We start from the raw sequence: 12,115 nt of genomic DNA, 5'->3' as shown, positions 1-12,115 counted from the left end.
GTACAAACTGAGTCCATACGTGTCCACGCGAACCGCACCATGGGAGACGGAGACAATTCTGGACTCCACGTTTGGTCCAACTTTACTATTTTTAAACCGCCAACCTCGCATTTTCTGTCAGCGGCGTCCCCCCTACGAAATTTCTGTCAAATTCTGGTGGACTCAGAACTTGTAAGTCAAAAACCTTGGAGCTGCGTCAAAAACAAACAACACAACACCGTCGAAAAGAAGAGGCGCCGCCAGGGTTGGGTTTGGTTTGGTTTGTTTGATTTGTGTGTGTGTCTGTCTGTCTTTCCGGTATTCTTTCGGCATTCCTTGAGTATTGAGAGAGCTTTGCCGCCATCTCGCCCTCTCAACGCTCTGAATCTACGACGGACAACAGAGCCTCTGCCACCTCTCTCTCTGCATTCCCTTTCCACGGCGCCGTTCCGGTTCTGTGTTGGGATCTTGAGTTTCTCACTCTGTGCGCCATAACAATCAACAGTTTCAGACACTCCATTCACATCATTCGTCGGAATAACTTATCTTAGAATGGCGACCGCCTTGCATTTTTCCGGAGTTAAAACTCTGTGCCCATCATCCTCAGAAAGATCTTTGCATTTCAATCAACCACTTTTGTCACAAAGTCTTGGTTTCGCAACTTGTGTCGCTTCCAGCAATGGATTCTATGCAAGTGCGAAAGACTTTTCCTGTACGAGCAGGGTTTTGAGAGTCAGTTGCGAGGGACGGATTGCAGATGTTGTTGAAAAGAAACGGACTGACAATCAAAGCCTTGGCGAGAATGAGAAACAATTGACGTGCGTTATGAAGTTTGGTGGCTCCTCGGTGGCTTCTGCAGAGAGAATGAGGGAGGTTGCTGATCTTATACTCAGCTTCCCACAAGAGAGGCCTGTCGTTGTTCTTTCTGCCATGGGAAAGACAACTAACAAACTCCTACTGGTACCACTTTATATGAACATTACTTGATATGTCATCCAACTTTTTATCCCTTCATCTCTTACCATTAACAACTTACGGTCAGATTGGTTTCTCATGAGTAGGCAGGAGAAAAGGCCGTCACCTGCGGTGTTACCAATGTATCTATGATTGATGAGTTGAGCTTCATAAAAGAATTACATCTCAGGTGAGAGCAGTGAAATATTTTTCTTTCTTCTACAAATTTTTTAGGAAAAAGAATTCAATTTTCGATTTTTTCTCATTATGCATCACCCTATTCTGAATAGGACCGTGGAAGAACTTGGAGTGGACAGCTCCATCATTTCATGTGAGTTTCTTTTTTCTTACCCGCACTTACAGTTCACCCTTTTTTTTTTTTTTTTTTTTTTTTTTAATTTTTATAAAGCAAATTATGATCTTTGTTTTGTATATCAGCTAGTCCAAAATATTAAGCAGCCTAAAGCTTTGGCTGTACTGTTAGCATGGCTTTGTATACCAATGTTCATTGTAATCCTACTGATTTGTTTGGCTATACCTGTTATCTCTGATTTGCAGCACACCTCCAAGAACTGGAACAACTTCTGAAGGGAATTGCTATGATGAAAGAGTTGACTTTACGAACCAAAGACTATCTGGTTTCATTTGGGGAATGCATGTCCACACGGCTTTTTGTTGCCTATCTGAATAAGATTGGCGTTAAAGCCCGCCAAGTATGTTCTTTTCCAATTTAATTTAATGGTGAAAAGTGCTCTCAAATTTCCAGCTGTAATTTCTGAAGAATTCCTAATTGTTTGTTAGCACCATTATTGCTGATAGAAAATTCATATGATTGTGTGTTTGTTGTTTTGGCAGTATGATGCCTTTGAAATTGGGTTTATAACCACAGATGACTTCACAAATGCGGACATTTTGGAGGCAACTTATCCAGCTGTCGCAAAGAGGTTACATGGTGATTGGATATGTGATCCTGCTATTCCAATTGTTACTGGTTTCCTTGGAAAGGTGTCCCTTCTGGCTAACTTCAACATATCTTCAGTTTTTGAAAATTTCACCCATTAACACCCTTGACACTGTTTTTCTGGTTGCAGGGATGGAGATCATGTGCTGTGACTACACTGGGTAGAGGTGGTAGTGATTTGACAGCTACAACCATTGGTAAAGCATTGGGGTTACGAGAAATTCAGGTGAGTTCAAATAATATTTCACTTTTTTGCCCAATTTCCTAGTTATTCTAAAAATAGCAAAATATGACCTATTTCTCAATGTCGTACAGGTGTGGAAGGATGTTGATGGCGTTTTGACATGTGATCCTAACATATGTCAGCATGCACAACCTGTACCTTATTTGACATTTGAAGAGGCTGCCGAACTTGCATATTTTGGTGCTCAGGTATCAATAACGATGCTAAATATTCATAAATATTCGCAACACTTCTCTTATTAAGTGCCAATATTAGACGCAATGTTTTCTGACTTATTTAATACAGTTTTTTTGAGACTTTAAATACTCAGTTTTCCTCTTCTAATGGTTTGAAGTGCTTTGGACCACCTGTGTTTTAGTTACAATTGTTTTTGTTCAACAAGAAAAAAAGAAAACATAATTTAATCATTTTTCTTACCTTCTTGCAGGTCTTGCATCCACAGTCCATGAGACCAGCCAGAGAGGCTGATATTCCAGTGAGGGTTAAAAATTCATACAACCCTAATGCTCCTGGTACTGTTATCACCCATGCAAGAGATATGAGCAAGGTTTGTAAAAGTAGTCTGCTCGAAAATTGAACTCCGCTGTCAAAATGATTCCCACTTCATTGAGTTTTCTTTGTCTCAATTGCAGGCTGTATTAACCAGCATCGTTTTGAAAAGGAATGTGACTATGTTGGATATTGTTAGCACTCGCATGCTGGGTCAATATGGATTTCTTGCTAAGGTGAGAAAACAAATTACCTTTTTTCTGTTGGTTGTCCTCTTGATAACTTGGTGGCTTATATTTATGATATTTTCCATGTAGGTATTTACAACTTTCGAAGATTTGGGCATATCAGTTGATGTTGTTGCTACCAGTGAAGTTAGTATTTCCTTGACACTGGATCCCTCAAAGCTTTGGAGCAGAGAGCTTATTCAGCAGGCAAGTGTATGATCTCATCTTCCTTTTCCTCTAACTGGTTATGATTTTCTGGAATTTACTTGACACATGCATCTAAGCTTTATTAAATTGGCCGCGTATGTTTTGTTATGATTTTTCATTTTATGCATGTTTGGTCTTGTCGGTGCATAGTATGGAAAAATTGTAGCCAATCATGTGCACACATCATATTTGAAGTGATGATGGTTGAGCAGTCAATTTTCGCTTGCCATTCTTATAAGATCTCATTGAATACTGTATCTTCCGTGCAGGAACTTGACCATGTCGCGGAAGAACTTGAGAAAATTGCTGTTGTCAATCTTCTTCAGCACAGATCTATTATATCTCTCATTGGAAATGTGCAGAGGTCATCACTGATACTAGAGAAGGTAATGATTGTGTTTTGCTAAGTAGTTAAAGAATGTCCCCTAATTTGCTTTTGTTCTTTGGTCGACTGCAATTTCATCCAACATTAGCTATCTCTTTGATCACGTATATTTGATTTTAGTATTCACATTTTTGGTCGCATGTGGCAGGCATTTCAGGTTCTTCGAACCATTGGAGTCAATGTTCAAATGATCTCTCAGGGTGCATCCAAGGTATCTCCTAACAACACTAGTTCTCTCTCTTTTCATTGTAGCGGTGAAACGGAAAGCCAAATTTTTTATGCCCTTTTATCTGTCTCTCCTAAATCCCAGTTCATTTTCGACTAGGCATGATTCATTAATGAATAGGGTGCTTACAGTTGATTTCCTATAAAATGTTTATAAATTTGATTTGATCATTTCCCTAGTTGAATTCACCATTTACGTATTACCACTGGCCAGGTTAATATCTCTTTGGTTGTAAATGACGATGAAGCAGAGCAGTGCGTAAGGGCTCTCCACCAGGCTTTCTTTGGAAACGATCTCTTTGAAGTAGAGTGTGGATCGGAGAATGGTTCGGTCTTAGTATCAGAGCAACATTGAAAGAGATTCAATTCTTCGATTCTTTGAAAATGAACCGTTGGTTTACACACCATATGATTTTCAGCTTTAGTCATTAGTTCTACCATTTCTGGGGAAAATATCTGCCCCTTGGGCTGTCAGTTTAGAATTGAAGACGTGATATCGCCACCCATATTGTATCATGTTGGATAATGTAATGCTTGTGTTGCAAGGAATTAACTAGGAAATAATTATATTTTTGGTGAAAAAAAGAATGAGCAAGGGTTATGGTTTTGAAATCCCGTCCCAAGGATCGGGGAAATGTCACCAGAAGTCTCCACAAGAGCAAATCCCATCTCTAAAATGATGGAACCTGCTTGAGTCTCTAACTATTATTTCCCTCCCAACAATCTTTGTGATCACCTTGATTGCGGCATGGCAGTCCGTGCAAGCTCGTAAGTTCTTCATCACCACTATCGGTGATCCTTCCGGTGTACTGATCAATGCAAAAGCAATTGCTAAGCGTTCACTGTGATATTTCAGAGACTCCACTTTTATTTCCTCATCCTCGTTGTGCAGGGCACAGCTTATATCCGGCTTGTATCCTTCCTTTTCCATCTCCTTCGCCAACGTGTCAATCTTGTTCATAATCTTCGCACTCAGTGGGTGGCTCTTGTCATTCACTGTAAACACGTGAGTTTTGTGATTGATTTCCACCCAACTATACGCTGTAACCTTTCTGATTCCTCTCTCCCTCATCGCCTTCTTCACCTTGCCAACACTCTCCCATTGACCTGTTGCTGCATAGATATTTGACATGCTGACATAAGCACCTGCATCCCTAAGTTTTTCCATTTTGAAAAGTCGGTCTGCTGCTCTCTCTGCCAATTCTTGGTTCTTATGAATTTTACATGAGTTTAGAACTGATGACCACATAATCTCATCGGGCTCAAATGGCATTTCAGCCATCAATTTCTCTGCTTCACCGAACCTCCCACTTCGACACAACAAATCAACCATTGATGCATAGTGCTCTCTCTTTGGAACAATCTTAGTGTTGCAAGTCAAGGAGTTGAAGTACTGTAGTCCTTCGTCAACAAGCCCGCAGTGGCTACAAGCAGTTAAAACGCTTAGGAAGCTCACTGAATCTGGTTCGAAACCAGACTGAACCATCTGTTTGAATGATCTAAGAGTGCCTTTGCCATCCCCATTTAGAGCATAAGCTGAGATCAGAGCATTCCAGCAGACCCGATTCCTCTTGGGCATCTCTTGAAAAAATTGAAGTGCGTCTTTCATAGAACCACATTTTGCATACATATCTAGGAGTGCGCTTGCAGGAAAAACATTGGATGTGAATCCTAATTTGATCACAGATGAGTGTAACTGCTTTCCCAGCGAGAGGGAAGCTAAACTCGCAGAGGCTCTTAAGATGCTAGCAAAAGTAGCCTGGTCCGGACTAACATTTGCTCTGCGCATCTCATTGAACAGTTCCAAGCCTTCCTCATGGACCCCGTTTTGTGCGTATCCGGATATCATTGCAGTCCATGGAACTGCACTTCTGTCAGCTAGAGTTGTGAATATCCTTTTGGCTTCCTCAAATCTGCCACATTTGGCATACATGTCCACCAACGAATTTCCGACCTGAATTTCTGAATCAGCTGTTACTATAATCGCCTGGGAATGGATCTGCCGACCCATGTTTAAGTTCAGCGTATTTGATGCGATGCTCAACATGGTTGGAAAAGGAAATTTCTTCCTGTCATGTTTAGTTAACTGTAATTCACGAAAAAGATCGAGAGACTCTTTAAATTGCCCATCCCACACATGAGATGTGATGATTACATTGTAAGAAATACCATCCAACTCTGGCATCTCATCGAAAAGTTTCCTTGCTTCAACCGAAGACTCATGCTTTGAGTAGAAATCGAGCAATGCATTCCCCACGAACACGTTCCAAACAAAATTAGTCTTCACCACAAAACCGTGAACCTGCTGCCCAAAGGCTATGTCGTCTAAATTAACACCGGCACAAAGTACTGCTGCGAAAGTGAACTCTGAAGGCTTGTGACCCAAGTTTTGCATTTGAGCAAAAAGGTTTACAGCCTCTTCATTCAAATTATCTTTTGAGTATCCTGTTATCAATGCATTGAACGTAACATTATCTCTCTCGGGCATTTCCTTGAAGAGCCGACAAGCTAAATCCAGGCGATGCGATTTGCAGTAGGAATCAATCAAGGAGTTGCAGACCATGAGGGTGGAAGCATGTCCCAACTTAAGGACATGTGAATGAACTTGAACTACTTGTTCGGTGGTTCCCATGTCGCTGCATCCGGACAGGAGAGTAGCAAAAGTCACATAATCCGGCTTAGTTCCCCACCTGTGCATGTCGGCGTAAAGTTTAAATGCCTCATGGTATCGATTAGCTTGGGAAAAACCACCTATTAGTATGGTCCACGTTACCGCTGTACGGTCAACCATGGTGTCAAGCAGCTCTCTGGCCTTGGAAAGATTACCGGAGTTGACGTAACTGGAAATCATCATGTTTGTGGAGACGGTGTTTTTGTGAGGCATTTGGTCGAACAGTTGACGTGCTCGAGACAATTCACCTCGATTTAGGAAGTTCTTGACCAGAAAATTGGACCGGCATGTGTGGGCATCGAAGCCCGTCTTGATGAGACGGGCATCAACGGAGTTTTGGGCGTTGAGGTTGGGATTAAGGAATGGTTTTGGGGAGTCAGGGACTCTTGGTCTTGGAGTTGGAGTTTTAACTTTGAGGAGCGCATTTGCCGATCTAAATGCTGTCATATGACTCATATCATATCGTATGCAATACATCAGCTGTTTTAACCATTAGATGACACGGGGTCACGTTTTCTTCTAACGATGTATGCCGTACATTGTTTGGCTGTGGAGGCTCGTGCTTGTTGTGCTGTTGCGGCGCTTTCGGCGGCGGCGGGTGGAAGAAGCTGTTAGGGTTTGTTTGTGTGTTTCCGTTTGGGCTCCAAACTACATTTTGGGATCTTGGGTTACTACGAAGGTCCATCTTTTGCTTATGTAATTTATGCATTTGGGCCTTTGTTCTGTACTTATTTTGTGTTTTAATAATAAAGTAACCCTCTTACCGAAAAAAAAAAAAAAAAAAACGAAACAACCATACAACCCAAAGGAAAAGCTTAATTGTTACTTAAAATTAAAAGTGAGAAATATAACATCTACCACAAAATGTCACTGAAATTTCGTCAAATAAACAAAATGTCACTTCAATCAGTTAACATGCCTCCGTTGGATATGAATGTCTATGCAGTATGTACTAAAAAGAATCAATAACATACAAACATTAATTAAGCCACCATCCATGCGTGTATATCAGTATTTCCATACATCTTTCTACTTCCAAAAATCTCTACGAATGTAGCCAAAAAAATATGAGCATTCGATCAGTGTATTGTTGGCGATATCTTTCCCACTGCTTAAGGCAGCTTGAGATTCCTCCCATGTCATGACCACTCATCCAAGCATAACGAGAGAAGTGAAAAAAGCCGAGTTCTGTAATCCACCGGGAAGAAGACCATCTCACTGAAAATTCCACTCGTCAAGGAGAAACCGGGAATACACGGCTGGGTCTGCTCTAAACCATCTAAATTAAGTCCATAAAGAATCAAACACAGGATATTTCTTGGCTAAACATCTGATTTTAAGGAATGCCTCACGCATACAAGGTCATCCAACTTATTGCCATCCATTTTGTAAAGAGAAACACCTTCCATTTGAATGTAGTGGTCCTGCGCCTCCTTCCTCAGACTCTTGAAAGGCAAGACTTCCCATTTATTGTAATTTGAAAACTTTCTTTTATCACTCATGTCTGGAGAGCCTGAGACAGGCCCAACTTTGTCAGCGTCCACATTGCCCGAAACCTTGCAACTACCAAACTGTCCCAAGTCACCAGCCTCACCCCTCTTTAATCTCAAGGCAGCTGCATGAGCTCTGCCTATCATTTCCCGACTTGGCACATCTGACCAGTCTTGCTTCCTCTTAGATCTCATGGGAGAATGGATTCGGATAACCTGACACATAAAAATGGTAAAAGTTGAATCATTTGGGGATAAAAATTCAAGCATGAGCCTATAACTTCCATAAATTTTAATAAATAAGAAAATTTATGTTCTTACGCCAAGGCACTCTAGGAGCTGGTAGTATGCCCTCCCTTGAAGTGGATTGTGCCCTTTCCTAGGTGTAGAGAAGTAACGTGTCCTACACCGAAGCACAAACTAGTCAGCCAAAGGACGGCAGACAAACAATGTCATACCTGAATTGCACTGATGATAAAGGCAGGAATATAATTCCTTGCTTGCTAATAATGATGCCTGCCAATAAATAACAACAGCATATCAAGTAAAAGCCAAACGAAACAAACCATTCAGTATAGCCAGGATCAACAGTGAAACCATATATGTCAACAATGTCGCACATAGATAGTGCTAGTTCTACTGATTTCATTCCAGTTCCTTTGGCACCCCGGCGGAGCACAATACCTTGGAAAAGGTAAACTGGATTTGTAATACTCTGCAATATGTTAGGATCCAAAATGTTAGTCAGGTCTCGGAAAACAGTGTGTGTTAACTATCTACTCAGATAGAACATATATATTGGCCTCCTTAGATGCGATCTTCACCTTGATCATTGCATTAAAGTCTTTGTGCGTAACACTTTTGATTATAAGTACCTCATCAGCTGCACAAGAAAGGGAAAGTTGCAAACATGGAAACATACTTCGAGTAAATTTTCTGAAGAGCCATGAAGATTTAGGATTTCTCATATACAACAAACAAAAATTAACTTTGCCACACAAACGTAAGAAATAAAAATTAAAACACACAAATTACTTGGAAGCATACCGGACCCATTTAGAATGGAAACCATGTTTCGAGCAGCACCCCTTACAACAAGGCGAAAATCCCTCTTCATACCAACATACTTGGCATATTTCTACACATATGAAAGACTAGTTGAGAATTTTATCAACTAAATTCCTGCCTATTATTCCATAGGAATCTATTGCCTATAAAAGGAGTAAAACTGAAAAATAACAATATACTTAAGAAGCTGTGTTTCCCAATTAGAACCACAGAAGAACCAATGGCTGTCCGTCATGAAAAAATAAATCCATATATTCACCGATGATAGGAAACAAACATGCTATTTTACCTCATTAACAGGAGCCTCATTGTCCCTTATAACAGCATCATGACTATCAATCTCTTTTCCAAACTCCGTCATCAAAAGATCTCCTGAATTTCCAACAACTGCACATGTGCGAAATTGCCGAGGATGAAAAGGTGGCTTTGCTGGTAGTAACACATTAAGATGTTCCTCACAAAGTGTCTTATTGTAGCATTTCTTAGTTCCCCTACAACCAAAAAATACATAGGTAAACAGATGGACTTGATGTTCGTAGGCATTTGTATTCTATAATCTATGCAGAAATCAAGCACGGGTTTGGAAGAGATAGCATGTAGACAAACGTACAATTGTGCGATCCTTTGTGCTGCATACTCCTCCCAACCTTTAGGCCGAACATCTAGATACTCCCTTGTCAGTACTGTTGTCATGTTCCGGTACTGCATCCATCCTTAAAAAGCATCAGTTCAAAGAATCGGCTTAAGGGGTTAATTACACTTAGACAGATGATAGAAGAGAGACAAACCTGCTCCCACAAAAGAAGTGCCTCACAAACATTGTAGTGGTACTCGAGTGCTTCAAACTTTTTAAACTGCTCATTATACTGCAATTCGAATCTCATGTAATTAGCAATCGGAGACTAGACTAGTATCAAAATTCAAAATTCAAGATGAAATTGTGGTGACAAGGTAAAGAGTAGATGACGGACCCAGGTGCTGTTAGTTCCTTCCGGGAACTTAAGAGTCAGATTACAATGGTCGATAATGTGTGCAGTCAGACCAAGCCCTCTGTTTGCCTACATTTACCTTAACCTTTGTAAGAATTCATACCCAACACAAAAACACACAAAAATTACAGAAAAATGAAGAAAGAAAGGAACAAAAACAAAATTCTTGGATCAGTATAATGCAAAAATATACAAAATTGAACTGAATCGACAACTTGAATTAGTGATTTAAAGGAACAGATTTAAATTTAAACAATGGATTAACAGGGGGCAGATCCGGTGAAAAATAAGAAACTAACCACGCATTGCTTCACAGTAGACTGGAATTCCGATAAAACCCGAACATCATGTTGGGTGTGGAGATCTAATTTCTGATTACCTGGATACATATAATTAATGATAAAGAAATTCAATTACGAGTGAAACACAGTGTTTAGTTTTGATTTAAAGGAAAAGATATGAACGTCAGTGAGGGAGGACCTGCGAATAAAGAGGATTGGATGGCGAAAAGGAGAAGAGAGAAGAAGGCGACGGAGCAAACCAGGTAGAGAATAGTGGGCCGCCGGTTGAGATTGTTGCTGCTCGACGCCTGTCTGTGACTTCTCATTGCTTTACTACTGCTCGAACGAACAATAACAGCAGCAAGTCTCTTATTCTGCTTAGCTCGAGTAGGCCACGCGGAGAGAGACTAGGAGAGTGAGACTATCGACATTCGACCCCGAGCTTCTGATTCAGGGAAGCATATACCCAGCCAAGGAAACCAGTTGAATTACATAGTTTTTTTTTTTTTTTTTTTTCAATTTTTCAACTTTAAAAATCAATAAAAAATAGTTTAATACCTAATAATGTTAGGATTTTATTCAAAGGTCTTACAACATTTTGTTTAGCTACCATGCAAAATATTTTCATCAAACTAAAAATTGTAATTTTTTTCATAAAAATTGTGAGTTATAGCCTACGTTTCAAATCGATTTTCAGAAATTTAAGATATTTATTATAAGCCAAAACTTGAGTCACTCTCGTCCACATTTTCCTTAGCTCCCCACAAAAAATTTCCCAAAACCAAAAATTTCAATTTGTTCAAAAAAATGTGTGAGCTATATAACCTACTTTTTTTTTTGTGGAAAAAATGCAAATTTTTTTATTTTAGCAAAATATTTTTCGTGAGTATTAAGGAAAATATTATATGGCATTTGGAATCGATTTTAGGTTTTTTGAGCAATGAAAGTATATTTAGTAGAATATTTGAGTCAAAAACTAAAAAAATAAGTGAAAGATATAGTAGTGAGGACCAAAGCAATGTCAAAATGGGATTCGTCTCATTCTGCGTGCACAAAATCCGTCTCGTTTTGCATGCCAGAAGCCAACCCCATTTTTTGTGAGCAGAGCTTGCCTCGTTTTTGAAACCACAAAGCAGGACTTTACACTATGTTTGGATAAGAGAAATAAACTTGGAATTTTGGTAAAAATCATAATTTATAAACTGACATACACTAATTCCCTTGTTGGATTCATAAGCATAAAAATTTAGTATTTTCGCGTGGAAAAAAACTTGGATTTGGGATCTCCAATTCTCAAGTTTATAGTCCATGTAAATATGTTTCATTTCCCAATTTCTATGAATGAGCATTTAAAAATAACAAATTTCGTGTTCAATTCTATTGTTCTTTTAGGTTTACGAAACAGAAAAATTCTCAAATTCTAGAAAATAAAATCTCGTCGTTTCAATTTCCGTCATTTTAAAATTTCTTAGTAATCTTAAATTTCTTCATCCAAACATAGTGTTAGGGAAATATTTTGCGTGGGAGTTAAGGAAAATGTTGCAAGACCTTTAGATGTGATCATAACATTTATTAGGACCCGAAACTATTTTTTATTGATTTTTAAAGTTGAAAAATAGAAAAAATAATCTAAACTAGTAGTGGGGCCATCAAAGAGATTTGTAGGTTTTCAAAATCTTGGGAATGTCCTAAATAAAATGTATTAAACGTGTGGTGTGACTAGAATTAATCAAATTTTGGGTTACATTGAATCTTGTAAGAATCCTAAAAAATCATTGGAAAACATGGGTTATAACCAAGGTATTAAATATCGGTAATATCGGAAATATCGTTAGTCCAGAAACACGGAAATATTGATGGAAATATCGGGATATTATCGATATCGATAAAAATAATATGGAAACCACGGAAATTGTAAGAAAAACTTGGAAATTTTTATTGAAAC

The 12,115-nt window shown here is 39.1% G+C and overlaps 3 protein-coding genes across 4 annotated transcripts; 1 reads left to right on the top strand and 2 right to left on the bottom strand.

The window, feature by feature from the left end:
• The first annotated feature begins 48 nt into the window (after positions 1-48).
• Positions 49-4,283, top strand: LOC103421581 (aspartokinase 2, chloroplastic). Of its 2 annotated transcripts, none has more exons than XM_008359625.4 (13): positions 49-939; positions 1,041-1,123; positions 1,224-1,264; positions 1,492-1,646; positions 1,789-1,938; positions 2,025-2,120; positions 2,210-2,326; positions 2,566-2,685; positions 2,771-2,863; positions 2,945-3,061; positions 3,331-3,447; positions 3,595-3,657; positions 3,886-4,283. In XM_008359625.4, the coding sequence occupies exons 1-13, from the start codon at positions 532-534 to the stop codon at positions 4,024-4,026; spliced, it is 1,701 nt and encodes a 566-aa protein (XP_008357847.3). In that variant the 5' UTR covers positions 49-531; the 3' UTR covers positions 4,027-4,283. The 2 variants fall into 2 exon arrangements, with proteins under 2 accessions (XP_008357847.3, XP_017183897.3); XM_017328408.3 differs by having other exon boundaries at positions 82-939; positions 2,945-3,067.
• LOC103421438 (putative pentatricopeptide repeat-containing protein At2g01510) lies at positions 4,221-7,135 on the bottom strand. Its single transcript, XM_070805211.1, has one exon. It carries the CDS (start codon positions 6,817-6,819, stop codon positions 4,309-4,311), a length of 2,511 nt encoding a protein of 836 aa, XP_070661312.1. The 5' UTR covers positions 6,820-7,135; the 3' UTR covers positions 4,221-4,308.
• Positions 7,136-7,197: 62 nt separating this feature from the next.
• On the bottom strand, positions 7,198-10,811 carry LOC103442080 (sialyltransferase-like protein 1). Its single transcript, XM_008380827.4, has 11 exons — positions 10,370-10,811; positions 10,189-10,268; positions 9,872-9,958; positions 9,689-9,766; positions 9,511-9,602; positions 9,190-9,391; positions 8,880-8,970; positions 8,657-8,715; positions 8,399-8,547; positions 8,154-8,235; positions 7,198-8,048 (listed from the first exon to the last, which is right to left on the bottom strand). Exons 1-11 carry the CDS (start codon positions 10,494-10,496, stop codon positions 7,665-7,667), a joined length of 1,431 nt encoding a protein of 476 aa, XP_008379049.3. The 5' UTR covers positions 10,497-10,811; the 3' UTR covers positions 7,198-7,664.
• Positions 10,812-12,115: the final 1,304 nt, after the last annotated feature.

The sequence above is a fragment of the Malus domestica genome, chromosome 09 (genome assembly GCF_042453785.1).
Source record: "Malus domestica chromosome 09, GDT2T_hap1".
NCBI lineage: Eukaryota > Viridiplantae > Streptophyta > Magnoliopsida > Rosales > Rosaceae > Malus > Malus domestica.
This window is presented reverse-complemented; position numbering and strand designations above follow the sequence as displayed.

Coding starts and splice junctions, on each gene's coding strand:
- LOC103421581 (XM_017328408.3), top strand. CDS start 532: ATGGCGACCGCCTTGCATTTTTCCGGAGTTAAAACTCTGTGCCCATCA. Junction 1,939..2,024: donor TTACTGGTTTCCTTGGAAAG/GTGTCCCTTCTG, acceptor TTCTGGTTGCAG/GGATGGAGATCATGTGCTGT. Junction 2,121..2,209: donor TGGGGTTACGAGAAATTCAG/GTGAGTTCAAAT, acceptor AATGTCGTACAG/GTGTGGAAGGATGTTGATGG.
- LOC103421438 (XM_070805211.1), bottom strand. CDS start 6,819: ATGTATTGCATACGATATGATATGAGTCATATGACAGCATTTAGATCG.
- LOC103442080 (XM_008380827.4), bottom strand. CDS start 10,496: ATGAGAAGTCACAGACAGGCGTCGAGCAGCAACAATCTCAACCGGCGG. Junction 10,269..10,369: donor CCAATCCTCTTTATTCGCAG/GTCCTCCCTCAC, acceptor ATATGTATCCAG/GTAATCAGAAATTAGATCTC. Junction 8,548..8,656: donor ACTTTAATGCAATGATCAAG/GTGAAGATCGCA, acceptor AACATATTGCAG/AGTATTACAAATCCAGTTTA.